Source organism: Podarcis raffonei, chromosome 6, assembly GCF_027172205.1.
Source record: "Podarcis raffonei isolate rPodRaf1 chromosome 6, rPodRaf1.pri, whole genome shotgun sequence".
In the NCBI taxonomy this organism is placed as follows: domain Eukaryota; kingdom Metazoa; phylum Chordata; class Lepidosauria; order Squamata; family Lacertidae; genus Podarcis; species Podarcis raffonei.
Genome location: NC_070607.1, coordinates 68,909,381 through 68,935,523, shown reverse-complemented (window position 1 = coordinate 68,935,523; position 26,143 = coordinate 68,909,381). Strand labels below are relative to the sequence as shown.

Sequence of the window (26,143 nt, the reverse complement as noted above, 5' to 3'; positions counted from 1 at the left end):
CACACACACACACACACACACTGACCTTTGCGCCTCCTGACCTTGCCTCCAACTCCCTTTTGCTTCTTATCTTGAAAGGATTGCGCTTGTGGTTCCTGATCCTGCCTCCCACTGACCACACCTTCCCACACCCCTCCAGTTTGTGGTCCTAGTCTATTCATCCAGAATCTCCTAAGGGTTTTTGTGGATCTTACTCTCTCACTCTTACTCCTGCACATTAAATATAAATATCACGCTGGCCCTGGCAAAGCTCATTTCCCTGGCCCAGTCCTGAGGAATGTGTCCACAGTCCTAGTTCAACTGGAACAGAGAAGGTATGCTTAGAACTCTCCCCCCCCCCCCCGCAACAGCAGCAAGCGAGACTCAGTACTGAATGAAAAGGTAACAGGCCAGAGTCTGACTGAAGCAAATAAAGTTCCATCAGAATTCCTGGAATACTGGATAGTGGCCAGGGGCTTGATGTCCTTCCACTGCTGTCACGCTCCTCTGAACTGCTGGAAGGTGAACAGCTGCTAAATGCTACTCATCATGCACAAACAATATCCTTATTTTGAGAACACAGATGTGCCCATAATTCTTTAGTAGCATTCAGGAGATTCTGATCAAGGCAGGTTGCTGTTATTTGAATCTAGACAATCTGGGTATTTGTCATTTGGAGCTGCTGTTTTAAATAATTTCCCTCTCAACTCTCCTCTCTTCAGTGCGGCTGGCTGATGTTTCAAGTGTTTGTATGGAGGGCAGCATCTAGTGACCATTGCCTGCTTTTTTGGAATCCTAGCCAAGCAGGTTAGGAACCATCCAGACATAACCTCAGAAACTGTTCAGGTGATTTGGCATCAGGCCCTGTCACTCAGCTGCAATGTGAATGAGACTGTAAGGGATACAACTGAATTTTATAAATAGATTTTCTGTGCTGGACAAGCTGCTTGTGTAATTAGTTAAACCTTCCAAGTCTCTACACAGCTGCAAACTATTTTGACCATCACAGATTGTATTACAGTGCAGCATGTGCTCTGAACAACAACAAGGAGTGTGAACACAGGACCCACTGACATCTCTGTCGGGAACAAAAGTAGGGACGTTATAGGAAACAACTGTCTGCATTTTATCCATCATTACAAAACCTGTTACCCACCTTGCATAAACGCAACACTGTACTCTAAAAATATGACTTAACAACACCATACATAATGCAACACACATTTAAATGTCAAGGCAAGCTACCTCTATGCTACACACAAGCTATTAGATCCTCCCTGCAGAGACAAAATGAGGGTACACAGCTGAGAGTACATGCTTTTCAGGCAAGTCATAGAAAACAGAAAGCTGCCATATATTAAATTGGACTATTGGTCCACCTAGCTCAGTATTGTCTGTACTGATTGGTTGCAGCTCTCCAGAGTTTCAGAGACAGGGCTTTTCTAACCTACTAGGAGATACCAGGACTGAATTTGGCTTCTTTTGCCAGCAAAGCATGCACTCAACTCACTGAGATATATATGTGGCTTTTGTAAGTCACTTTGAGACCTTTGTGGTATAAAGCGACTAATAAATAAAATAATAATAATAATAATAATAAACCTGAAAACTTGGTAACTTTTGAAAAAGCATTATGTGAGTTACTGTGATATCACTGTGAAATAAAATCCACCCCCTTTTCCCCAGTGTTTTCAGGAGGCAGTTTGATTGGAAAATATGGGGAACTTGACCAATAAAAAACAGGCAAAGGTACGTGGTGTGTGCACATGGGCAGGAGATGCTGTGCTATGACTGCCCAAGATAAGAGAAGGCCAGACAGATTTAGCACCCACAACTTCCCCTGAATATTCAAGCCAAAGCTCACTCACTTTCAAATAATGAAGGAAGAGTTCTCTGGATGGAAACAGGGGCACTTAAAAAGTGATACGCCTCCTGGGTGCAGGACCAGATCACAGACAAATATTTCCTGAACTATTGGCAGGGCTGGATAAAGTCATTATAGGTGAAAAACAACTTTCAAATGGTTAGAGTATTAGGCCAGGACTGGAAGACCCAGGCTGAAATTCCCTCCTAAGGACAAAGCTCACTAGGTGACCTTGAGACAGCACTGGCAGGGGAAGGGGGGGTACGGTGGGTGTGACCCGCCCCGGGTGTAACCCCTGAGGGGGGTGACATCGCCGCCCCCCCGAGACGCTCACTCCGCCCCCGGGTGCACAGCATGTGTGCCGTTCCAGGTGCCAGAGCAGCTAGCTCCGCCTCTGTGAGACAGTACTAACCTACCTTACAGCGGAGGAAACTATATATGCTGCCTTCGAATCCTTGGAAGAAATGCAGGGTTTAAGTGTGGTAAATAAATTAAAAATGAGCAGTAAACCTGATTTTACGGCCATCTTATATCAATGATAAACATTACAAACTGGGCTGCCTATGTTCTAAAATGGCATATACAGTTTGTTACAGGATTTTAATTACTGACAGTGTCAGCTTTTGTTTTTTTAAACCTACCTTTAGATTTATGGAAGTAAACCTGAAAAAGCCTCCTGTGTTTAGAAGACACAGCTTTTATTTCCAGCTTGCCATCCTTTGTATATTCTCATAGTGAGTCCCAATATAAAGTCTGGAGTTTCTTTTAACGCAGAGTATGAACTAGGCATGGGTTATTTACTGTAGCATGGCTCTGTCTAATTTGCAGTTGCTCTGCAAGGGACACTATTGTAGCTTTATTTCCTCCTGATCACCCCACACATTATCCAAATGCCAAAGAGTCAGTTGTTTGCTTCCCTGCCAAAGCCCTCTATTTACCAAACAGATCTTCAAACAAAACAACCACTTTGCATGTGCTCCATGCATAGGCCTGGGACTCATTCTTGCAGGAAATGTACCAGTATGGTACTTTCCATTCTGGAAGACTTAACTTCAACTGAGTAAAAATTTGCAGCAAGCCAGTTAAAGGACTCTGACTCTGAAGTTACATATTCAAGTCCCAGAACAAACCAAAATGTTGTGTGACATTCCTCAGCATCTGCTATCAACAAATAATAGCCTTCTGTCTTTTTTCTTTCTTTCTGGGATTTTGAAGTTGCCAGTCTTTTATGAGCCAAAAGAGAGCTCATTGAAAACCTGCAAATACTTGTGTACTTTGGGAAGGATTTGGCTATTTTTCAGGTAGCAAAGTCCACAAGAGACTAGTCATTAAACCTATCAAACAAAGATAAATGTTGTTTTCATTGCAACTTATGTAGTTTCATTTTTCGGGAACTCTCTCAGATTGCAGCTGTCCCTATCCACAGTTGTTTCTCTCTGTCTCTCAAAGCCGAGCACTCTTGAACATATTAGCTGTCCAAGCTTGTTAAGTGTGACTCAACTAAATCACTACAACTCTGGGATAGTGTAGGAATTTGGCGATAAGCCAAACAACAAGGAGAAAACTGCTTAGTCCACAAGGATCCAAAATTACACGTTTCCTTCAACTTCCAATTACTTTGTAAATCCAAATAGAGGCACATTGTGACTTTTGAACAGGGGGAAGAACAACCATTTTCCTGATGGTGCTAAACTACAGAAAGGAAGCCAAATGGCTAACCAGATGAAAAAGTAAAGATCTGTTTACAAAATTGCACTGAATAATGTGACATAAATGTTTGTTCCATAAACAGAGAGAGGTTAATAAATCGACAAATGAAAGGCACAAGGTGTAGGTCTAGCAAAACATTTTCAAACTATGGGCTTCTTCAGCATTTGCCGTAAACAAACCAATCTAAACATGGTCGGTCATTGTTTATATTGCAGGACACAGAGACATAAGTAAAACTGCTACTTTAAAGGCTTGGGTGGAATACCTTGGGGTTTAATTCTGCATCCAGTTTTCAGATATTTTTATTGTGAAAAACATATATATTTTCAAACAAGAGCACATTTGATAACTGAGGAGGAGAAGGATAAGAAAAAAACATGTGTTGGGGTGAACAATACTTTTTATCCCATAGCAGGCAAGCACAACACAGCTTGATTGTTGACCAGAGTTAACTGGCAACACAAAGCACCACAGATCAAATTGAAAGTGCCAAGGACATTTGGAGAGGGACTGTAAACAAGTGTTTATATGCTAATGCTAGAAGCCTCTGAGCCAAGATGGGTGAACCAGAGTGCTTGGTCTTAGAGGATGGCACTGATATAGTGTGAATAACAGGAACCTGGTGGAACAGAGAGAAGCAAAAAAACTGCCAATATCATAATGTCATCATACAAATCTATGGCGTGACTGTATTTGGAATACTGTGTATAGTTCGGATCGCCCTACCTCAAAAGGGATAATGCAGAGTTGGAAAAGGTTCAGAAAACGGCAACCAAAATTATCAAGGGGGTGGAGTTACTCCCCTATGAAAAAGATTATAGCATTTTGGGACTTTTTAGTTTAGGGAGAAGGCAAGCAAGAGGTGACCTCATAGAAATTTATAAAATTATGTACAGTGTGAAGAAAGTGGATAGAAAAAAGTTTTTCTCCCTCTCTTCTAAGACTAGAACTTGTGGACACTCAATGAAGATAAATGTTGGAAGATTTGGGACAGATAAAATAAAGTATTTATACATACAGTACATAGCTAAACTACAGATCATGATCCCACATGAAGCAGTGATGGCCATCAACTTGGATGGTTTTAAAAGAGGATTAGACAAACTTATGGAGGATAAAGCTGTCATAGAGTTGGAAAGGTCCTTGAGAATCATATAGACCCCAAACAATGCAAGAATATGCAGTTGTCCCATAGAGGGATCAAACCTGCAACTTGGCATTATCAGCACCACAATCTAACCAACTGTGCTATCCAGGCTATCAAAGGCTATGAGCCACTATGGCTATGTTCTATCTCCACTGTCAGAGGCAGGGTGCCTCTGAATACCAGTTACTGGGAATCCCAAGCCTGAGAGCTGTTGTGCTCAAATCCTGCTTGCAGTTTTCCCATTGCAGGTTTGGCCACTGTAAGAACAGGATGCTGGCCTAGATGGGCCAATGGCAGGCTCTTTTTGTGTTCTTTTGAATCAAACCTATAATGGGAAAGCTTCCCTTTCTATTATAGAATATGCCGCTTCCATTGACGTTCTCTCTACAACTCACATGACAGAAATATCAAGGCAACAGTGATCAGGCGACTGCATAACATTTACAATTATCACGTGAAGGACAACACAGATCAATTCCTCCCAGCTTTCTTAAAGGCATTTCTAACCAGAAGATTTCCTTGGTGTCAGCCGTGCCTACCCAATATCAATGATGTGCCAACAGGGACTGTGCCAAATCTTGCTGTGCTGATCCTTATTAGTCTAAACTGCAGACCAGGAGATTAGCTGGAAAAGCACAGGTGTTCACAGTGCAAAACAACATTTCCCTGCAGATCATGCAAAACCCCACATATCTGTGCACCTTCATTTTTTTGGACACTGCTTCTAGTTTAAAACTTAAATTATGCAGTACTAGAAGTTGTGGCTTATACACAGCCTAAATTTCATATGTATTATTCCTACTAGGCAACAAGAGCTATCAAAACTCTTTCTATGGGTTGCTGCATCACGAAATGAAGAGATAGTAAAGTATGGGCATATTCTCTCTTACAGATTCAAAGCTCCACTCACTGCATAGTGCTGGGCCAATAAATTCATTGCCAGTCTCTCTGCTCCCCTTCCAGCCATTCTCCCTACCCCTGGCACTTGAGTTCAAGTTCAGACAGAACCAAGCGCAAGTGTGTTTAAGTAATGTCTTCATATTTCAGTGCCAGGCTGGAAAACAAACACATCCCATTTATTTCTACTATTAAGCATGGTATCTGCTTAATAAATATTTAATTGTCCTGGGTATGGATGCCTAGGGTCCAATTCAGCACTTTATGCAGTCCAAAACTCAGATGCAAAGGATAGCATCTGAAATATAACTTCTCTCTTGACTGGTTTTCAAACAAGTCTATCCCAGAAGGAATGGAAATGCATTGTGTAAAAAGAAAGTGAGTGGCAACGAAGTGTTAGCAGCTGAGGTTATGCTGCATCCGTTAGAATTTCCTGACTGTGTCTTGAATGGCCACTTGCCAAGACAGTAACTGTTCTATTCAGTTGCAGCCATAGTTAGCCAGCTCTGATTCTGAGGAAATGAAGTATGGCCCTTTTCAGTTACCTCTAAACAGGGGAGAATGCTCTCTTTTAAATATTCAGCTACCACTTTAGCAGGCATCACCATTTCACCCAACCTTCTTACAGATCACTGGCTCATCCAACTCTGATAGTTGCTGCACTACAATGAACTCTGGCGAATAAAAACTATGCAGCATCAACCTACACCAGGCTTCCTCAACCTCGGCCCTCCAGATGTTTTGAGACTACTATTCCCATCATCCCTGACCACTGGTCCTCCTAGCTAGGGATCAAGGGAGTTGTAGGCCAAAACATCTGGAGGGCCGAGGTGGAGGAAGCCTGACCTACACTTTGTCAAGAAAGGCTTGGATTCCACTAACCAGCACAAATTATGACAAAACTCTGGTAATTTGAGATTCTGAGATCATAAAGGTTTGGAGGCAGTAAGGGTCTGTGATGGTACTTTTAACACATCTTCTGTCCACAAGGACTGTAGGGAAAAAGGCCTATGAGGGCACGTTGCTAAATTGTTAAAACATGTTTTTGTTTTAATTATAAGTTGCATGCCTTTGTTTCTCAATTTCACCCTTTTATTTGGTTATGTATGTATGGTGGTATTATATGCATTGTGACTTGCTGTTATTTATTACTGATTATACTTTAACAATTATTTACTGTAATTGTTAAGAGTAAATTTCTGTGTAATTATTCTTTGCTGATATTTTGAGAGTTAATTTTGTTGTGTACTATTATATGCTAATGGATTGTTGAATATTGCTTTATTTGATATAAGGTGTTTATTTTAAAGTTATGTTTCTATTAAGTTTTTTTGTATTGGATAAGATTATTGTAAAGGGTGTGATCTTTGTGGTATATTTTGCTGTTGTAAACCGCCTTGTGTATAGTAATATAGAAAGGTGGTATATAAATTAAAAGTGAAATGAAATGAAAACGAAATGTTTTCTTATTTCTGTAGTTAACAACTGGGCCAAAAGAGGTTTATTGATGGCCAGCATGATGCTATGGCTAACAGACGCATCCAGAGAAACAGGAATATGTAGATGAGATTATACCCAGAGAGATGACTTTTCATAACAGATGTTGCTCTTTAGTAGTTAATCTAATGTAACTAATCTAGGCAAACTAACTAGAAAAAGGCGAACTCCATTGTGAATGGATGAGAGAAACACTGGCTTATCTATTTAGAAACTTTAGATAATGAATATGTACACTGAAATATATACTCCGTGGTAATTACAGAGGCCACTAACAAATGATAAGGGGTTTCTTTTGTGGGGGTTAGTTAGTCAGCAAATTACTCACTTTTACAATCCTTCCAAACAGCCAATAGTAACCTGCTCTAACATTTAATAGCAGTTTCATAGATGTACATAATATAAAATGGGTAACAACAGGGAGGATAATAGTAGTCTTTAGGATGTTGAGGAGGAGGAGAGGAGAATTTGGCAGATCTCAAATGAATAGGTATCAAAAAAAGAGCAAGAATATATACTATGAGAAGTACTAGAATATATTTTACTAGAATCATGTTTACAGGGTTCTTTCATGCTAACCATCTGCTGATTTAAGAAGCTACTGTAGGACTCTGAATCTTCCAAACTAACTTGGAATCTGAAAAAAATGCCAAGAACCCGAAATTAGTTTGATATCAGAAACAATTATGCTATTAATTCCATGCATACACTACATAATAATAATAACAACAACAACAACAACAACAACAACAACAACAACAACAACAACAACAACAATTTATTTATACCCCTCTGGGCAGCTTCCAACAAAATATTAAAATACAATAGTCCTTCAGATATGAAAAGCTTCCCTAAACAGGGCTTCCTTCAGATGTCCACCGTGCAAGAGGTACATTCCATACCACTGCTTCTCTTCTATAGCACCCATGATTCCTTGTTCCTATCTAATCGTATAGGGGAATAAAATTAGCTAAAAGTGGCCAGCTCATGCTTAGGGCACCTAAATGTTAACTAAGGCACATTCTCCTTTGTCCCCCGAGACAGGCAGATGCCAACAAGTTTGCTAGCTATGGTGGCTGTCTGATGTAGTTGTCCCTAGCCACTCATCATAATTCAGCATACCACCTTTCTCTGAATCATCAAAGAAAGTCTGGTGTGGGCACATCAAATGTAAAGGAACGGAAGTCCCCCAAAAATAGGCACATTGAACTTTTATATTCACAGGTGCTATAGATTCCAAACCTGACTTCGCTTATAAACAAGAAGCTATTTTTGGCGAGCTTTTAAGGGACTGTATTGAGGCAGCATAACTGCTTATTCCTCACACAGGGCCTTCATTTACCCAACCCTTTCTTCCACTCAATTGCTCAACTCTAAATTTCAGACAAAAGACTTCTACATTTTCAAACATGCAAAGCAATCAACTTTAAGCAAACAGGATATTGTATGGCTCCGTAAAGCACCTTTAAAAGAATTCTGCGAAATGTAGTTTACTCTTCACAAAACTACAATTCCTAGCACCCTTAACACGCTGCCATTTCTAGCATTCTTTGGGGTAAGTCATGTGCTTTAGTGTGCACATAGCCTTACGTTATATCTGTCTTACTTGGAACATTCGTGTGATTTTTCTTTGGCACAGTATAGATTCATCTTGGAAGGAAGGCAACATGGAGAAAGAAAGTGTCCATAATAGCTGAGGTCAAAGAAAAAAGCTAAGACTGCAGAAGACAGCAACCAATCTTAAACATTATGGAAACATTAAACATTATGGAAAGGGCAGATGGGCAAAAGAACAAGATTCTTCCATCGAGGCAACAAAACAGGACCCTTCAATTAAACTAGATTAGCATTAAGAATGGTTTAATCTGTCTCAAAGAATGAGACAGATGACCCAATACCCTTACAAGCCCTTTTATTCTATAAATAATCTACAGAAATATAACTAGATCCCAAGGTGTTGTTGCATGCTGTTCTGGAAATAGTGTTTAGCACCAGAGGGCTGCCTGTGAAGAACAAACGAAAACCTTTGCACTTTGAGTTCAAACAATGTATTTCTATACATAGCAGCAAGATGAAATTAGCCCTTATGCACACCTGGCACAAAAGACGGTCCTGCCAACACGGCTGCAATCACAGCCTAATTTTCATATTTGTAAGGAATCTTATTTCTTGTGGTGCATCCATAGACCAGGAAGAACTGGTCTGCCCAAGGTCCACAAAAATAGCCTGACAAACAGCTGTAGAGCAGATTTAATTATGAACCTACAGATACCCAGAGCAACAATAATTTAAGCAAAGAGCATAGAGGACTTCCTGGTGCACTCTCTATCTATACCTGTACACTCAGAAATAATTAAGAAAAATAATTTATTAGTCTAATAAGTTGGGTTCCTCCATGATTTTGCATCGTATTAGTCTTCTGTTGTTCCATTAAGTAGTCAATTTCTAAACAGAAGGGATGACTTCAGACTGTACAGATTGTGGGATTCCAACACATTCAAAATACTTCCCCTGAACTGTGATAGCTGCAGGAGGAATGTAATAGCAACCTTACAAGACACTCTAGGCCCTTTTACCTTGTTTTGAATGGTGCTACCCTTAATTTAGCATTTCAGCTGGAAAATCTAGATCAGTGGCTGCCAAACTTTCTTCCCTTTGGACCATTTAAAAACTTCTGAGTGTTTTGGTGGACTACTTAATTATTGGTCTTTGTGTTGTAGCAACTGTGTCGTGCACTGTGCTGGATGCTGCATGATTACACAGAATTACATAGAATTTAAATACCATAAAATACAACATAATAAAAGAAGCAATTAAAAATCAATATAAATATTAATGGATGAGCCACAACCACAAATTCAGAGTCACCCTGAACCACCTGAATGAAGCTTGCAAACCACAGTTTGGGAATCCCTGATCTAGACGACCCTCTACACTGTGACATCTGTGTTTGCATCTTTTCCTCTCTATAATTGAGAGCTGGGCATAAATCTATTCATTTGAGACTGATGCCCCATTAAAACTTTGCTTCTCTCCCTAAACTTTCATCTACTACATTTAAGAAAACAGTGTCCGAAATCCATAAACAAGGCAAAAGGGACGCAAGTTATTTTTTACTTACTTAAAAATGGAGAATTGAGTTCTCTCTGTGTGCTTTTTGGAGTGGGTTGCACCTCTGGGGTGGCATACTGCCCTAAATTTACATTTTCCCTGCTGTGTTAAGCCAAAATAAACCTTTGCTGGCTATTGTGAAATCTCTGGCAAGCTGTTAAAGAACCCTACACCTCATCCAAAGGGCTTTGGTGCCAACTGCCATGTATTTCAGATATCTTGATGTATGATCAGACCACCATTTCACTAAATAAACATTCACTGCTATTGTTTCATTGTTGTGGAGTGCAGCCCCACGTACAACATTTTACCCACAGCAGTTTCCTAGCAGATACTACACATTCCCTTTTATAGCTTCAGCTTCCTTGCGCAGAGAGATTAATTGCAGTTGCTAAGTTTCAGTGGAGTCTGATGGGTATGACCAAATAGGTCTTTGCTGGCAGGTTTGTCCCTGGCTTAATAAGATTATGTCTCCTAGCACAGACCACTGCTCCTAATTACACAACCATACAACCCTGTCAAACTAACAGCTTTGGTTATCCCTTTCTTTTTCTTTTCTTTCTTTTCAAACCTGCTCTAAGAATACAACTTAGCCCTTTTGGGGGGCTAACAAACTTATGCAAACAAGCACTTTTTTTTCGCAATCCCCCTTTTGGGTTTCACAAATGCACAGTCTGTTTAAGGATGCTTCCAGCTCAAAGTAACATTGTTAAATTATGCTAGAAAACTCAGCAACATACTGAAAACCACTTTTATTTCAAGCACAATGGCAACATGTCTTTCACTCTAACCATGTGGATACAGCAAGTGTGGGAACCTTTAGCCATCCAGATGTTGCTGAACTACAACTCCCATCTGCCCCAGCAAGCATGGCCAATGGCCAGGGATGGCTGGGGTTGTAGTTCAGCAATAACTAGAGGGCCAATGGTTCCCCTCGCCTGGGATGCATCCTGAATTCTTTGACCCCAACTGCCAGGATCACATACTGAATTTTGTGTAGGCTGCTCTAGGAAGGTGGCTTTCAACAGGATTCCTGTAAGTGTCCACTGGCCACAACATCCATCTGCCTATTCTTATGCTGTGCTGTTTTTATTTATTGAAGGTGTGAGAAGCACAGAATCTTTGCAGGTGACCAAGAGCCTTTAAAAAGTTTTTGATTTGTTGAGAAAACCTGGTAATTCTAAATTGTGCTAAAGTGATATATAGTTCCGAACCACCTTTCAGCCAAAGGAGACCTTAAAAGTGGCTCAGTTACCATGGCTTAGCACAAATGCACAAGTGTGGAGATTGGCTGCTGCACTCCTCTCCTTCCCCAGGTCTCCTGCTGCTGTGCTCCCATGAGATAAGCCCTGGTTCACTTCGTGTGTCATCTCCTTCAGATCTTGCCTGAAGGCAGCTGTAAAGTCCATGCTTTGTTTGGAGCAAGACAAACCACACGCTTAGCTCTAGGCAACTCTCCAGAGGAGGAGCACAGCAGTCACTACATCCTCTCTGACAGCAGTGGGAAAACTCTAGCCTTTAGGAAGCCTTTAGTCAGGCTGGCAGGGCCCTAATTTCATAGAATCATAGGACTGTAGAGTTGGAAGAGACCTTGAGGATCATCTAGTTCAACCCCCTGCAATGTGCAGCTGTCCCACATGGGAATTGAACCTGTAACCTTGCTGTTATCAGCATCATGCGCTAATCAACTGAGCTATCCACTATGGACCACAATGCCTCTTCCGCCATGCCATGCCCCACCTGGACGTGGGGCACAGGAGTATCTTATTAAAGATGACACCATTTGATTAGAGACATAGTAGTCCTTGATCCCAGCAAAACAGGATGCTAAATCTCCACTGGTGCACGGACTTGTCAAGATCACTCATAATGCAGCCCTTGATGAGCCTGTCTTGAAGACTTGAAGTATTGAGGACTGTACACACTTTTATTTCAACTTAGCCTAGAAAACCCATGTGCTTTTAACAAACTGATTAAAACTTTGCTATCACGGATTACAAAATAAAAGCTTTAATTGATTAAACCCTGGAGCCACCTAAAAATACATAGTTAAAAAAAGGTATAAGCAAGTGCACAGTTAATGTGCTTAAATCACCATCGAGTTAAAGGCACTTAACCACACTTAACAATGCTCTCTGTTGTGCCACAGAAGAAAAATGAAGCCTGCAGGAGATTCTTCACTTAGCATTAGTGGCATCCCACAAAAGACTACACGCCACATTCTCCCGTGTCCATGCTATTATATTATTTCCATGTTTTGCTCAGCTCAAACTAGATTTCTACATTCTAAAAAACCAGAACGATGCACCTACACAAAGCTGTGTGATACACAGAAACACACAGGAATATTACAATCACAGAATTTGGGTTCAGAGGTTGAAGGAAATGGTGGATTTTGTTACTGAAGGATTTTAGGGCCCCTGGCTTTCAGCAACATGTAAAATTTTGTTGTTTTGCAAATGGAAACTCTGACTTCACGCTCTGATTTTATGAGAAAGCAATGATGGGAAACAGAGCTCAAGAGAAAGCCAGCTTCCTTCAAAAACCATATTCCAGTCAACTGCTTTTTAAGAAAATAAGTCACTCTGAATTAGTTCTTTCAGGATTTTCTCTCAGTTGCAGTGTGAAGTCCCAAGTGGCACTGCTTTCCAGACTATGGCTCTAAATCCAAGTACGTCTGAAAGAGATAGAATCTTACTGAAAAGTTTCTAAAAGGAACTATCAGAAACATTTAAAAAGGGGCCCCAAATAAAATGTGATATTAGCAGCCACATATTTCAATAGAGGCCTGCCTCAACCACATATAAAGCAGGAGTAGGGTTCAATTTAAAATGTAAAAGTGGGACATGGCAGAGGGTGTCTAGCATTCTCCCGCTTTTGTCATGAGCCCATCCATCTGGGACTTTTCCTCGGGACAGGATCTGATATTGGAAATAGTAACTTGATGGTGAAAAAAGTAGCTGAGCAGAACAGTTGTGGACAGACAAGTAGCAGGCAGAATTTGTGCATAAGCCCCTTTTACTCTTTAACTAGGGCCCCTGCCTCTCCAGCCCTACTCTTCATGTGATCTTGCCTGCATCTCTCACACTGATCGATTTCTATTAGCTGCTTTTGTGTTCACAGCAACAATCTTTCCTTTACAACATTCTGGACTGTGCAAAAAAAGAACACAGGGTCTCAAATATGAATCCATGGGAAGCATTTGTACTGTACACTATCATCAATCTTGCTGTTCATTTTTAGTTGTACCTTAGTGCACTAATGACACAGCAGACTGTGGAAAACATCTACCTACATGTGAGAGGATGGCAGATAGTAGCTGCCTTGAATACCCAGAATAAATCTGAGAATAGGACTGAGCCACATAGATGCAATGCTTCTAAACTTCTTCAACTGGCACCAGATGAAGCATTTTACAAATATCAGGTCTACAGATTCTAGATCTATAACTGGACACCACATGCGGGTTGTGCCAATCTTCATACTAATGACTACTAGCCACAAAGACAGGATCGGTGTAGATGGAAGAGGCTAAAAGAGGTATTGTGGTTGAAAAACATCTGCCTTAGTTGATATCTCTGCTAAAGAATGCTTCCACCTCATGTACACTTCCAGTTTAGCACTGCAGAGGTAAATCACCTATGAGGAAACCTTCTTTAACGCTTCATTGAAACATCCATGACTGAAGGCCTTTTTGGGCTCAAAAGCTTTTAAATAACTGACCAGTTAATTGGGTCAATAAGGTACCTTTAAAACAACTTTAGTTTCATAGCAAAACATCTAATGCAGGTAAACTTAAAACCCCTCAGTGTGATAAAACGGAAAGTCCTTTCCATCCTTGCTTATGGGTTGCCTTGAGGTTCTAATCTGCATTAGTGTTTGTACGTACAGAAGGGGAAAGGAGCAATTTTAGATGAATTAATATATAAAATGAGGGACGGCTGGATCAATGCAAGGGGAAGGAGAAAGAAAGCACAGTGGGGGAAGGAAAAAGAGATTACAGTAAATTGGAGGTGTTTCCCCTCCAAATAATTTCCTACAGAGACTGAGAAATTGTACAGGTATTTGCCTACTTTTACACAGAAGGGAATGGGCAAGTATGCCTAACGATACTTAGTTACAAATAATTTCCAGAGGGGTTAGCCATGTTCTTCAGTTGGAGCAAAACCAACAAAGGGTCTTGTGGCACCGTGAAGATTAACAAATGTATTATGCTATAAGTCCATGCATGTTTACTTGAAAGTTAAGTCCTAATGTCTTCCAAGTTGCTTACACTCAGGAAAGTGTTTTTCAGATTGCAGCCTAGCAATAATAGTTGACACCTACAAATGCACTGTGTGTAGGCTTCTGCTCTTAAATTAAACGCAAAGATAATTTTATATTCCTGCTGAAAAAGCCAATTTTAGCATATAAGGTTAATTTACACATGAGAGTTTAATGAGGCATTAAAAACCTCCAGGTAGACCATCCTAAAAAAAAATTACCCACAGAAACCTTTCATAAATGCAGATTAAACCAGATCATCATGTTTACCCTAGTTTTAATTTATATTATAAAGGATGACATTACTGGCTGTTTTGACTACCTAAGGCCCTAAGGGGATTTTCATGTAGTATGCATGTTAGAACAAGACACTATTCCAGTGAGGCAACACAGACTTAAGACCAAATAAAGCATTAGGAAAATGTATGTATTCTAATGACAACTAATTGTGAACCAGGAAAAAGGCAAAGGTTGAGGGACTACTAAGGGATATGTGAAAGAGGCAACAGAGGAATACATTTAAAAATAAATAAATATGTGTTTATTTTTCAGATTTTCAATTGCATTTCAGGAAAACACACACATTTGATTAGTTTTGCATCAACTCACATTATGAGGTTGATGGTGGAAATCTTCTAGATACTCGGTGTCTGTCTACAAAGGATTCTATTTTTTGAATTTCAGAGGTTGTGAAACTAAGTCCTTGTCAAACAAGTATGCATTATACAGCTGTCTGTTCCACCATGAACTTGTCCAAGCCTAATTGCATCAGCTTGGGCACCCAGATTCAACAAGTCTTAGTGGTACTGTGCCTTTAATACCTGCACAGAAGACCTGAGCTGCTCCTTACATAATCCCTCATCTATGTAATTATTAAAAGCACAGGAAACCAATTCTATACCAACTCTGACAAATTTGTTCATTAACATAAGTTACCGTCAATATGAATCTTTTTTACCTGCCATTTTATGATCTGTAGGACTTGCAACATTCTATTTTGCATTCTTCACATCATCACTTTGTTATAAAGCTTATACACTGTTCCATACCAGAAGGCAAATAGGGAGTTGGTTCTAGAATAAGCTTGTGGGCTACATGTCAAATATACAACTGAACACTTACAAGCTGGAAGTATTTCCAATTTTGGCAGAGGGAGTTTTCCTACTTATCAAGAGTAGATGTGGTGTAGCCAGATAATACACTAACAGATAAAGAATTCTTTTTATCTACAGGACAGTTAAGCTCCCTGCATGAAGGTTCTTTCAGCATCAAAAGGACTGAAGAGTTCTTGTATTGGATGGATACAAGAATATTACCCACCTCCGCTGTAACTTCTGAACAGCTAGAACTGACTGTTCTTTTCAACAAAGGTTTTGAGACTGCACCCACAAGGTGCTATCTAATGATGTAAATGCAGAGGTTTAATTTCTCACAACAGCCACTGACTTCAAAATTCAAATTCTCCGTTCCCTTCTGTGTTCAAGCATCCTAGGTGAAAGCACAGCAGACGCTCAGTGAGGCCAGAGCCGCTACACCAAAGGCAGCTGGGAGGGTGATGCAGGGCCAGATATCTGATTCACTTGCAAGATGACCACATGATAATCAGAGCAGATTGTCTCTCTTGATGCTGTTGCCAAAGAAGGCAAAAAAATTTTTTGAAAAATTGAGTCCCAAGATGACATTATGTAAGTGATTTAATTACTTCAAAGTAAATTATGCTGAGGATTGGGACATACATTAATTCAAATCAAGTTTAAGGAGAAAGCAGGTCTACCAGGAAGGTAATGATGGGAATAATGATAATTGTAGAATACAGTCCATCATACCAGCCCTTAGCAAATATTCAGTCAAAAGAAGTTCAGTAGCATGAAGGAGCTTATGGCAGCACCTGGTTCTGGATTTAGAAGAATCTTTTAAGTAAAGAAATGCACTTATTAATTTATGCCGCAACATGAACACATTTATTTGGAAATACATTTCACTGATTTCAAAGGGACACTCCCAAACAAACAAGTCTAATCATACTTGGGAATAAGTGCCACTGAAATTGATTTACATGCAAATGTGTTTATGACCAGGCTGTAAATTTTACTTGGTTTTATATTTTTTATACTAGGTAATCAGTGTTGGCTCTTTTTTTCTTTTTGAGAGCTGCTGGTTTTCAAGGACCTATGTTTATATAATTTTATCTACTTTTAAACTAGTGTAAAATTATAACATTAAGAACAACTAAACTTAACCAAACTAAGCATTTGAGGGGGAAAAAAAAATATTTCCTTCCAGTAGCACCTTAAAGACCAACTAAGTTAGTTCTTGGTATGAGCTTTCGTGTGCATGCACACTTCTTGAGGGTTTTTGATATTAAAATTATGCTATTATGGGAAGAAATCACTGAAATAAAGGTCAACACAATGGGAAGTCAATGTAGTTCAGTGGTAGATAATATGTGTTGCATCTGGAAGATGTTTAATTCAACACCCAGCATTTTCAATTAAAAGAAAGTAAGTAATCTCAGGTAGCAAAACTGAAAAAGATAGTTCTGACCAAGACCCTGGAGATCCACTTCAAGTCACAGAGTAAAATCATACTGGCCAATGTCACAGTGACTAATGACAAAGTATGTTGGTTTGTATGCTATGCTAACCCATAGTTTGTTTTAAGCTAACCCATAGTTTGTTTTAAACCTTGGCTTAACTGTGAATGCACCTTTTGTGCCTTCCTATCATGGGTGCCATGCATGCATGACACAAACAAAACTTAGTATGGTTTGCCACACTGCACAACCCTGGAACATGACTGCTTATTTCAAATAAACTACAAGCAGTAAATTGTATTTCTGGCTTATTTCTGGCATACCGCTCATTGGTTTGTTGGGGGAGGGGGAGAGAATACCCCAGTCCAGGGTTGTGCAACACAACAAGCCATATTATGCATGACAACCATAGGAAAAATCCTTGCAAGGGGTAGAAAGCACATTCACAGTTAAGTCATAGTGGGGGGGGCGGGGCGGTAGGAAGTAAATGCTTTGTTTCTGTTTTTAAACTGTGAATCTATTTGTCACTGTAGTTTCCTTTGAGAGGAGGGGAGCTTATAAATTAAAAAAAAAATAGTTGAAAACAGATCATTGCTAAATGTGAATTGTGAACTAGCTTGGTATAGCGAAGCTTTATATGTTCAGCAGCTATGTGTCTCACCTCAAATAAGGCCTCAAGCCTATTTAGATACATAGCATATTCAGTATTTTCACAACCAAGGCTGAAATATCAGCCCTATTTAACTCGCTCTCTAGGTAATGTGGATTATTAACTTTCCTCCAGGGTGAAATCTAATGTCAGGTTCTTCTTAAAGGTGCACACTACTTTGTTAAACTAGTGATTACAGGGCTCCTAAAGCACTTCTTTAATAAAATTAATGTTAAATACAAGAGTTGTCAGATGGACACCACACAGGTCATACTAGCAAGAGACACTCAGTGCCCTCTATTGCCTATCACCCCTACTATGACTTAGCTAAACTGTTTTTAAACACTACAGGACTAAAACCCAGAGAGGACAAAGTTTTCAGAAGGTAGTTTTGATCACTCTGCCACCCGAAAACTGACACATATTCTAAACTAGAAAGTCATTTTGCCTTGACAACATTACCCTGGGCATTATTCAGCTGTAAAGCAGGAGGGAGAGGAAGCAACCAAATCTTAATTTCTTTATTTTAAAACTTTTGAAATATACAAAGCTTGGGCTGCAATCCTATATACACTTACCTGGCTTTTGCATCATTGAATTTAGTGGGGCTTATTTCTGAGTAGCCACGCATGTATAGGATTGTACTGTGACTTGTTAGTCTTCACTCTGTAATACGGATTTTCCTGTTGCACTAAAGTTGTTCAGAAAGATTTACGATACAGGCCATTTGTTCCCTTTTGTTGGACAAGAGGCTCTAATCCTACAATTTGCTGATCTGCACAGGTGGGGAGGCTGTAGGCTAAACACAGACCAGATTAAAGAACGAGCAATATTTATAAAACATGTAAAGAACTACTTCAAACAGAAAGATTAGGAAAACATGCATTAGTGCAGACTCATGCCGTTTTTAATATATATATATTTATTAGGTAACAAACACTACATAGAAATAAACATTTAAAAAGCAGAGAGATACAAGTTATTGCTGAGAGGCTTACACAGCTATTACTTGGTTATTATCTAGGTAGCTACCTAGCTATTATTAGTTGTTGTTGTTGTTGTAGTAACAGTAGTAGTAGCAGCAATATTTCAACAATACATATACTGCTTAATTACAGTCATCTCTAAGGAATGTACAGGAGACGCAATAAAATAGTCTACAAATGAATTACAACAACTTAATTAAAAAGCCTGCTGGAATACAAAGTCTTCAGTAAATGAACTGCAACAGGGAGAGGGCCTTTCTGACCTCAACTGGAAGGGAATGCTACAAAATTGGGCCCATAATACTGAAGACATAGCTCTTTGTGGATATGGGCTCTGCATCTGAGCCATGGGGGACCACTAACAGTGACTCCTGCAAAGACCTCAGTGATTAAGCAGGGATATAACAAATCAGGTGGTTCCTGAGGTATCCTGGATCCAAGTTATTAAGGGCTCTGTAAGTTAATACAATAAAAAGTTATAGGTTGCCTAGTAGTGTATGGGCATCCTGTGGAAGCTTTTGAACACTGGAGATGTGTGCTGGTGATAGCCTGTCCCCATCAACAGTCTAGCTGTAACATTTTGCACCAGCTGGAGCCTCCAGACCAGGTCCAAGGGTAGCTCAACATAGGGCACACTGCAATAACCAAGTCTTGAGGTTACCAGTGCATGAATCACTGTGGCCAGACTATCCCTGCCCAATAAGCGCTGTAGTTGGCGTACCAGCCATAGTTGCAAAAAGGCATTCATAGCCACTGAGGCTACCCGAGCTTCCAGTGACAAAAATAGTCTCAAGAACACACCACAACTCCAAACTTGTTCATTCAGAGAGAGTACAACCCCATCCAGACAGGCAACTGGAAAATTCCCCGGACACAGGAACTACCAACCCACAGTGCCTTTGTCTTCGCAGGATTCATCCTCAACTTTCTGGTCAACTCCACCACTGTGCCCACACAACAGTCCAGATCATGTGCAGCCTCTCGTGACTCAGATGTTACAGAGAAGTAGAACTGTGTGTCACCATTATTCTGGTGACACTTTGCCCCCAAACTCCAAATGACCACACACAATGGCTTCATGCAGATGTTGAGCAGACTGTACCCTGTAGGACACCATAGTGCAATGAGCATGGGGCTGAAACACAGTCTCCCAATGCTGCTCTCTGGATATGACCCTGTAAGTAGTAGCAGAACTACTATAGAACAGCACACCCAATTTCCATCCCAGGAAGGATAGCAGAAGGATTCTATGGTGAATGGTATTAAAAGATCAAGAAGCAAGAGTTGCATTCCTCCTGTCCTGCTCTCAATATAGGTCATTCACCAGAGCAACAAAGGATGATTCAGTCCCAAAACTGCACCTGACTGAAATGGATCTAATTGAGTCATATTCTCCAGGAAATGCTGCGGCCTTCTCAGCCACCACTATTTCCACCACCATATGAAAAAAGGGAGAACTTGCAACCAGATGGTAGTTGTTATAATAAACCATAGATTCTGAAGTGGGCATCTTCAGGAGTGTTTAACAGCAGCAGGCAGCTTTCCACTGTGTAAAGTTGTGCTCACCACACCCTGGATCTATCCAGTTAACACCCCCCACCAACTGGCTTTCACCAGCCAGGATGGACAGAGGTCAAGAGTGCAAGAAGCCAACTGCATCACTGCATGAAACCTGTCCGCATCACTGGGCTGCATAATCCAAAATTGATCCCACAGAGCATGGGAACACACTGCATTGGATACCTCAGCTGGAACTGCAACAACAATATTTGAGACACTATGGGACTGAGCAACTTTATCCTCAAGTGTCATGAAACTGGTCACAGCATGTTGCCAAGTGCTCCAGAGGCCTATCCACTACTTCTAGTACAACCAGAATACAGAACAAGAACAGGAGAACAACTTGCTTTTTATCTAAGTTTTTTAAATCTCTGCTCTTTTTGTTTGGAGCAAGCAAGACCTCTTTCTCAATCTCAATAAAGCTAAAATGTCTCATATGTCAACTGACTTGATGTGTCGTCTTACTGGCACATGCTACCTACCTATAGAAATCTGAATCCAACAATCTATGGCCCAAAGCTGATTCTTTTAATAACAGGAAGTATCATAAAACTCTAGATGACCCTTGGGGTCCCTTCCAACTCTACAATTCTATGATTCTATAAAATCTCAAATGTACTTTCTTTAACATATACTTACAGGTATGTCCCCATATTTTCCAATTAGTTAAACCCATTCTGAAACCTGAACATGGCCCAAATCCCCACATTCCAATAATCCACTGACATCTCAGCTCACATCACCATTTTCAGACTATCTGGATCCAAAGAATTAGACTACATTTCCCACATACACAGCTCAGTGAATAATAAACTAGATTGAAAGAACAGTTACCAAAGGCGCACACCACGTCACCTCCTGGTATAGGTGCAGCTTACTAGAAGAGAGGGACGAGGTGGCAGGGAAGTCAGTGCCGTGTGGACACACTGCTGGGAACGTACACTGGTCCTGGTTGTGCTTCTGCAGTGCCACCATTCCTGCTGCCTTGTTCCTCCCAATAAGCCACTCTTGATTGTAACTAAACTTGAGCTGCAATACAGGAAGAGTTTTGCAGACGTATAACCTTATTAACCTCTTAGGTTCTGAAACAGATTGTAAGATGCATCCAGGAGTACTTGGGACAAAAACGGACGAAATAGGTAACTACTAGATTGTAGTAAATACAGTGGTACCTCGCAAGACGAAATTAATTCGTTCCGCGAGTTTTTTCTTCTTGCGCGTTTTTTGTCTTGCGAAGCACGGTTTCCCATAGGAATGCATTGAAAATCAATTAATGCGTTCCTATGGAAACCGCTTGCTGGGCTGGCGGTGCGGAGAAGGGCTTTTCTCCCCACCACAAGCCTTCAGGACAGGTCCGGGAACAGAGGGGAAGGCGCGCTGCGCTTCTCCTCTGTTCCCGGAGCTTGCGGGGCTTGCGGTGAGGAGAAGGGCTTTCCTCCCCACCGCCAACATTCAGAACAACATTCTGAATGTTGGCGGTGGGAAGGAAAACCCTCCTCCCACCGCAAGTCTTCAGGACAGGTCCAGGAACAGAGGGGAAGGCGTGCAGCGCTTCTCCTCTGTTCCCGGGGCTTGCGGTGGGAGGAGGGTTTTTCCTCCCCACCGCCAACATTCAGAACAGCATTCTGAATGTTGGCGGTGGGAAGGAAAACCCTCCTCCCACCGCAAGTCTTCAGGACAGGTCCGGGAACAGAAGGGAAGGCGCGTTGCGCTTCTCCTCTGTCCCCGGACCTGTTCTGAAGGCTGGCGGTCCACCGCCAGCCTTCAGAACAGCCATCCGAAGGCTGGCGCGGGGAGAAGGGCTTTCCGCCCCACCACCAGCCTTCGGAGCAGCCTTCCGAAGCCTGGCGGGGGGGAGGAGGTCTCTCCGCCCCACCGCCAGCCTTCGGAGGAGCCTTCGGAGCAGCCTTCCGAAGGCTGGCGGGGGGAGGAGGTCTCTCTGCCCCACCGCCAGCCTTCGGAGGAGCCTTCCGAAGCCTGGCGGGGGGAGGAGGTCTCTCCGCCCCACCGCCAGCCTTCAGAGGAGCCTTCCAAAGGCTGGCGGGGGGAGGAGGTCTCTCCGCCCCACCGCCAGCCTTCGGAGGAGCCTTCCAAAGGCTGGCGGGGGGAGGAGGTCTCTCCGCCTCACCGCCAGCCTTCGGAGGAGGTCCGAGGACAGTGGGGAAGACGCGCTGCGCTTCCCCGCTGTCCCCGGAGATTTCCCTATGGGCTTTCGTCTTGTGAAGGAAGCCCATAGGGAAATTCGTCTGGCGAAGCACCTCGAAAAACGGAAAACTCTTTCTTCTTGCGAGTTTTCCGTCTTGCGAGGCATTCGTCTTGCGAGGTACCACTGTATATGTGTCTGTGTGTGTGTGTGTGTGTGTGTGTGTTGATCTGATCAAAGTTTTTAGAAATTCATGTATTCAGTAAAATCTAGATAGCGATTAGGATTTCATATTATTTTTTATTTTTAAAAAGTATGAGGAATCACCATTTTTGTTTCTTCCTCTTTTGTCCCAATAAGCCTATATACATACTGTAAAGTAATAAAATCAGTTGCTGTGATATTTACTTTGGTCTTGCTTTTAAGAACTTGTCTTCCTTTTTCCTCACACAAAGCAAGTGAATCCCATGGTAGTCAGGGAGGATTCTTTTCAAGGATCATTAACAACTTTGATGTAGACAGGTCACAACATATTTAAACATTGTAGCAGTTTCAAAAAACATGCGTACAAAGCATTTCATTATCTACACTGTTTTACACATGGAGAGGCTCACTCTACAACACTGATCTCTGACTTTTCTATATTTATGGTACACCTTCTGGAAGCTTCACTTTTAACCTTTTTTTTTTTTAATCATAATAAGATGACCCCTTCAAACAGAACTGTTGGCCCAGAACCAGTACCTCAAACATTTCAATGAAGACATGATTTTCACAATGTCAAATGGTGAAACCAATCTAGACATACAAATCACAGCAGTTTATCCTGAATTTAAGAGCTGTAGATATATGACATTGCTGAATCCCTCTGAAGAATGTACATGTCTCCAAGCAGAGTAAAAACAGTACATATTTGGTTTTCAATGTTTCCAAGAAAATGATCCTATTCAAGTACACATGGCCTTCACTTTTATCTTGGAAGTAATAGTTCTACATGGGAGTGGGTTACAGTACAAAAGAAACAAAAGCACACTAGCATAAAAGGTAAAAAAAAAAGTACAAAAAGATAAAAGGGTATATCCAAAAGAAGTGCACAAAGACCTTTCTAGTACAAACAGCTTGGATCAACATGTTTACATTGAGGTTTCAATCTTGTGCACACTTACTAAGGAGCAAGTCACATGGAAGTAAGTCTCAAAGCCTATATGCCCAGAAATAAACTGCACTTCTGCGCTAAACAGTAGTCCCCCATGTCACACTGGGAAACCAGTTTGAGACACACACTACTGATTGCCATATACCGTATTTCCTCTGTGTGAGTGTGGTGACTGTTCTTCAGAGAAAAATGCCAAAGGCATATTGGGCATGAACTCTTTAATTTGGGCAGTTCTTTGGATCATAGCCCTATGTTGTAGAACAGTGGCTCCCAAACATTTCCTCCATGGACCAGTGGAGAACTGCCAACAATCTTGGCAGACCACTTAATTTTTCTACCCAAGGTAGAATGCTGTATGATTTTAAATTTGTTTTTATTACTTCCATTGCATTTTACTATTTGAATTCCATAAAATAAAATTTAAAATATAACAAGATTCCTGCATTGCAGGCGGTTGGACTAGACAACCCTTGTGGTCCCTTCCAATTAGACAATTCTATGAATAAATAATAAAATACAATGCAAGAAAAAGAAACAATAAAAATAAATTTAAAAATCAACAAGAATATTTACTGCGGACCACAGTTTGGGAACCCTTGTTGTAAAACAATTTACTTCTTCATGTTTTCTAAAAAGTTGCGTTCTGTAAGAGTACACTATCAAGTAAGGATATACTAATGATAAAAAAATGAGTATTGGTATATCTTTTATGAGTCCAGCAACTTCTGTTGATATAAGAGTATGTGCACACATACAAGCTATATTTTTGTGTATCTATACTACTCAGAAAGTACAACTACAAACACATGCACACTTATAAAAATAGAATCCATTCCATTAAAAAGTATCAGGTTGCCTATTTTGCATTCCATATTCTGGCACCAACAGCGCAAAGCTGCCAACATCACAGAAGAGAGGCTCGGAAGGTCAGTGGCTGATCAGCCAAATAAAATAGCCTCCTGACTAGAACTGCTAGATCTGTATACTAACCTATTCATGGATCCCAGCATAGGACAAAAGAACCAAATGGGTGCCTCTCCCAGTCAATACATAAGATACGACTTTTCCAAGTGCATGATCAGTCCCTATAGAAGCAACACTACTGTTCATAAACATGTGCATGGATTGCATGCATCTATACTATGTTCCACTGCAGTTTAGAACCCAAGACCCTGTACATACATTCCGGCATGCCAAGTTTGCAGATGGGAAATGGAGTCCCAGTAATAAGAAGGGGCTTGGTGACATCCTACTGCATATGTCAGCCACGGCATACTTGGGCTCTGTAGTAACCCTAAACACATGTGATTTCTAAAAGTACCCACTCAAGATCACAATGCAGATCCGTTGACCTTTAGCTCCCTTTGTCACGCTCACAACCAGCGTGGTTAACTTAACTCAGTTATGCAAAGGTGATCTTTCCAGCGCTTTTCCGGGCACGGTTCTGGATGAAGCAGGAATTGCAATCCTTGTTAGCTACTGGAAGTATGGCTGGCACCCGGAGGCGAGAGTCATTACAGTACTTGCAAGTGTGCAAGGCTGCAGTCTCAAGCATGATGCACCAGCGCATCATCATCCATTCTTCGCCTGTAAGACTATATGCCCCCACCGGAGCAACCACCGACATAGCGCGGTAATCCGCCGCCGCCTAAAGCCACTCACTCCCACGATAAGTCGACCAAAAACCAGAACATGTGAAAATGCACCATGCCACCTTCGTGGGGGGACACTTAGCCGGTCTGTGCCGAGGCGGGGGGCGGATTAAACTTCATTTCCAAAAGGGTCGCGCAACTATTCTTTCACCACAATCCCAATACTTTCCCCTCCGCCGCCGCCTCCCGCCTATTGTCCCGCTCCCCTTCCCCCAGTTTTAGGAAATTCCCTCAGGAGCCCAAAGCCGACTAAGAGGAGCTTCCGAAGAGCGCCAAGTGCCCTTTCGCCGTTCATATCCCCCCAAACGGGACGCCCAAAAGTTCCCGCACACTTTTCTTCCCTTCCCTCAGCCGCGCGCTCGCCGGGGAAAGGAGCGCGGAATGGCGGCGGAGGCTTCTCCATACTTTTCCCTGCGTCTGGGGCCCAGCCCTGCGCCCCACCCAGCGCAACAGGTAGGGAGGCGAGCGGTCGGACAGGGGATCCCCTCCGTCCCGAAGTTGCTGGCTGGGATCCGACGGCCGCACTCACCTTTCCGCCATGTCCTCCGCTCGGGCCGCGCCGCCCGGGCTTCCCTCCTTGTGCCCCTCCGGCTGAGCGAAGGCTGCTGCTGCTCCTGAGCGAGTCGGGATCAGGATGTGAAACCCGATCCCGCCTGCTGCCGCCGCCGCCGATGCTGCCCCTCCCGGCTTCCCGTGGAGCGGAGGGACCCCGCTCTCCAGTCCCTCTGGTGGGGAAGCCAGCTCAGGCCTGGTAGTGAAATCTGGAAAGGAAAGCGGACCTGGGATTAAACATTAGCGAGGGGCCGCGGGAGTTTAGTGTGCTAAAAGCGCTTGTTGCTCCTTTCCCGAGTCGGCGAAGCTTTACAGACGCGGCAGCAGGCGGTCGGTTCTCCTTCCCCGTCAATCGAAGGTCACGCTTTTCAGTACTACATGCCCAAATCAAAACCACCTCAACTTGTAAACCGTTTTCATAACCACTTTTTTTACTAAGAGGTA

The 26,143-nt window shown here is 41.8% G+C and overlaps 1 protein-coding gene across 5 annotated transcripts in view; it reads right to left on the bottom strand.

Moving 5' to 3' along the window:
• The window catches only part of LOC128416290 (rho GTPase-activating protein 39-like), an 85,114-nt gene extending 59,309 nt beyond the window's left edge, over positions 1-25,805 (bottom strand). For 2 of the 5 annotated variants that reach the window (XM_053393851.1, XM_053393853.1), the window contains exon 1: positions 25,677-25,805. In XM_053393851.1, coding sequence (XP_053249826.1) covers positions 25,677-25,687 — 11 coding nt within the window. In that variant the 5' untranslated portion in view covers positions 25,688-25,805. Of the gene's footprint in view, positions 1-25; positions 331-25,676 lie in introns of those variants that run through there. The other 3 variants (XM_053393848.1, XM_053393847.1, XM_053393849.1) reach the window with 2 other exon arrangements.
• Between the last annotated feature and the right edge of the window lie 338 nt (positions 25,806-26,143).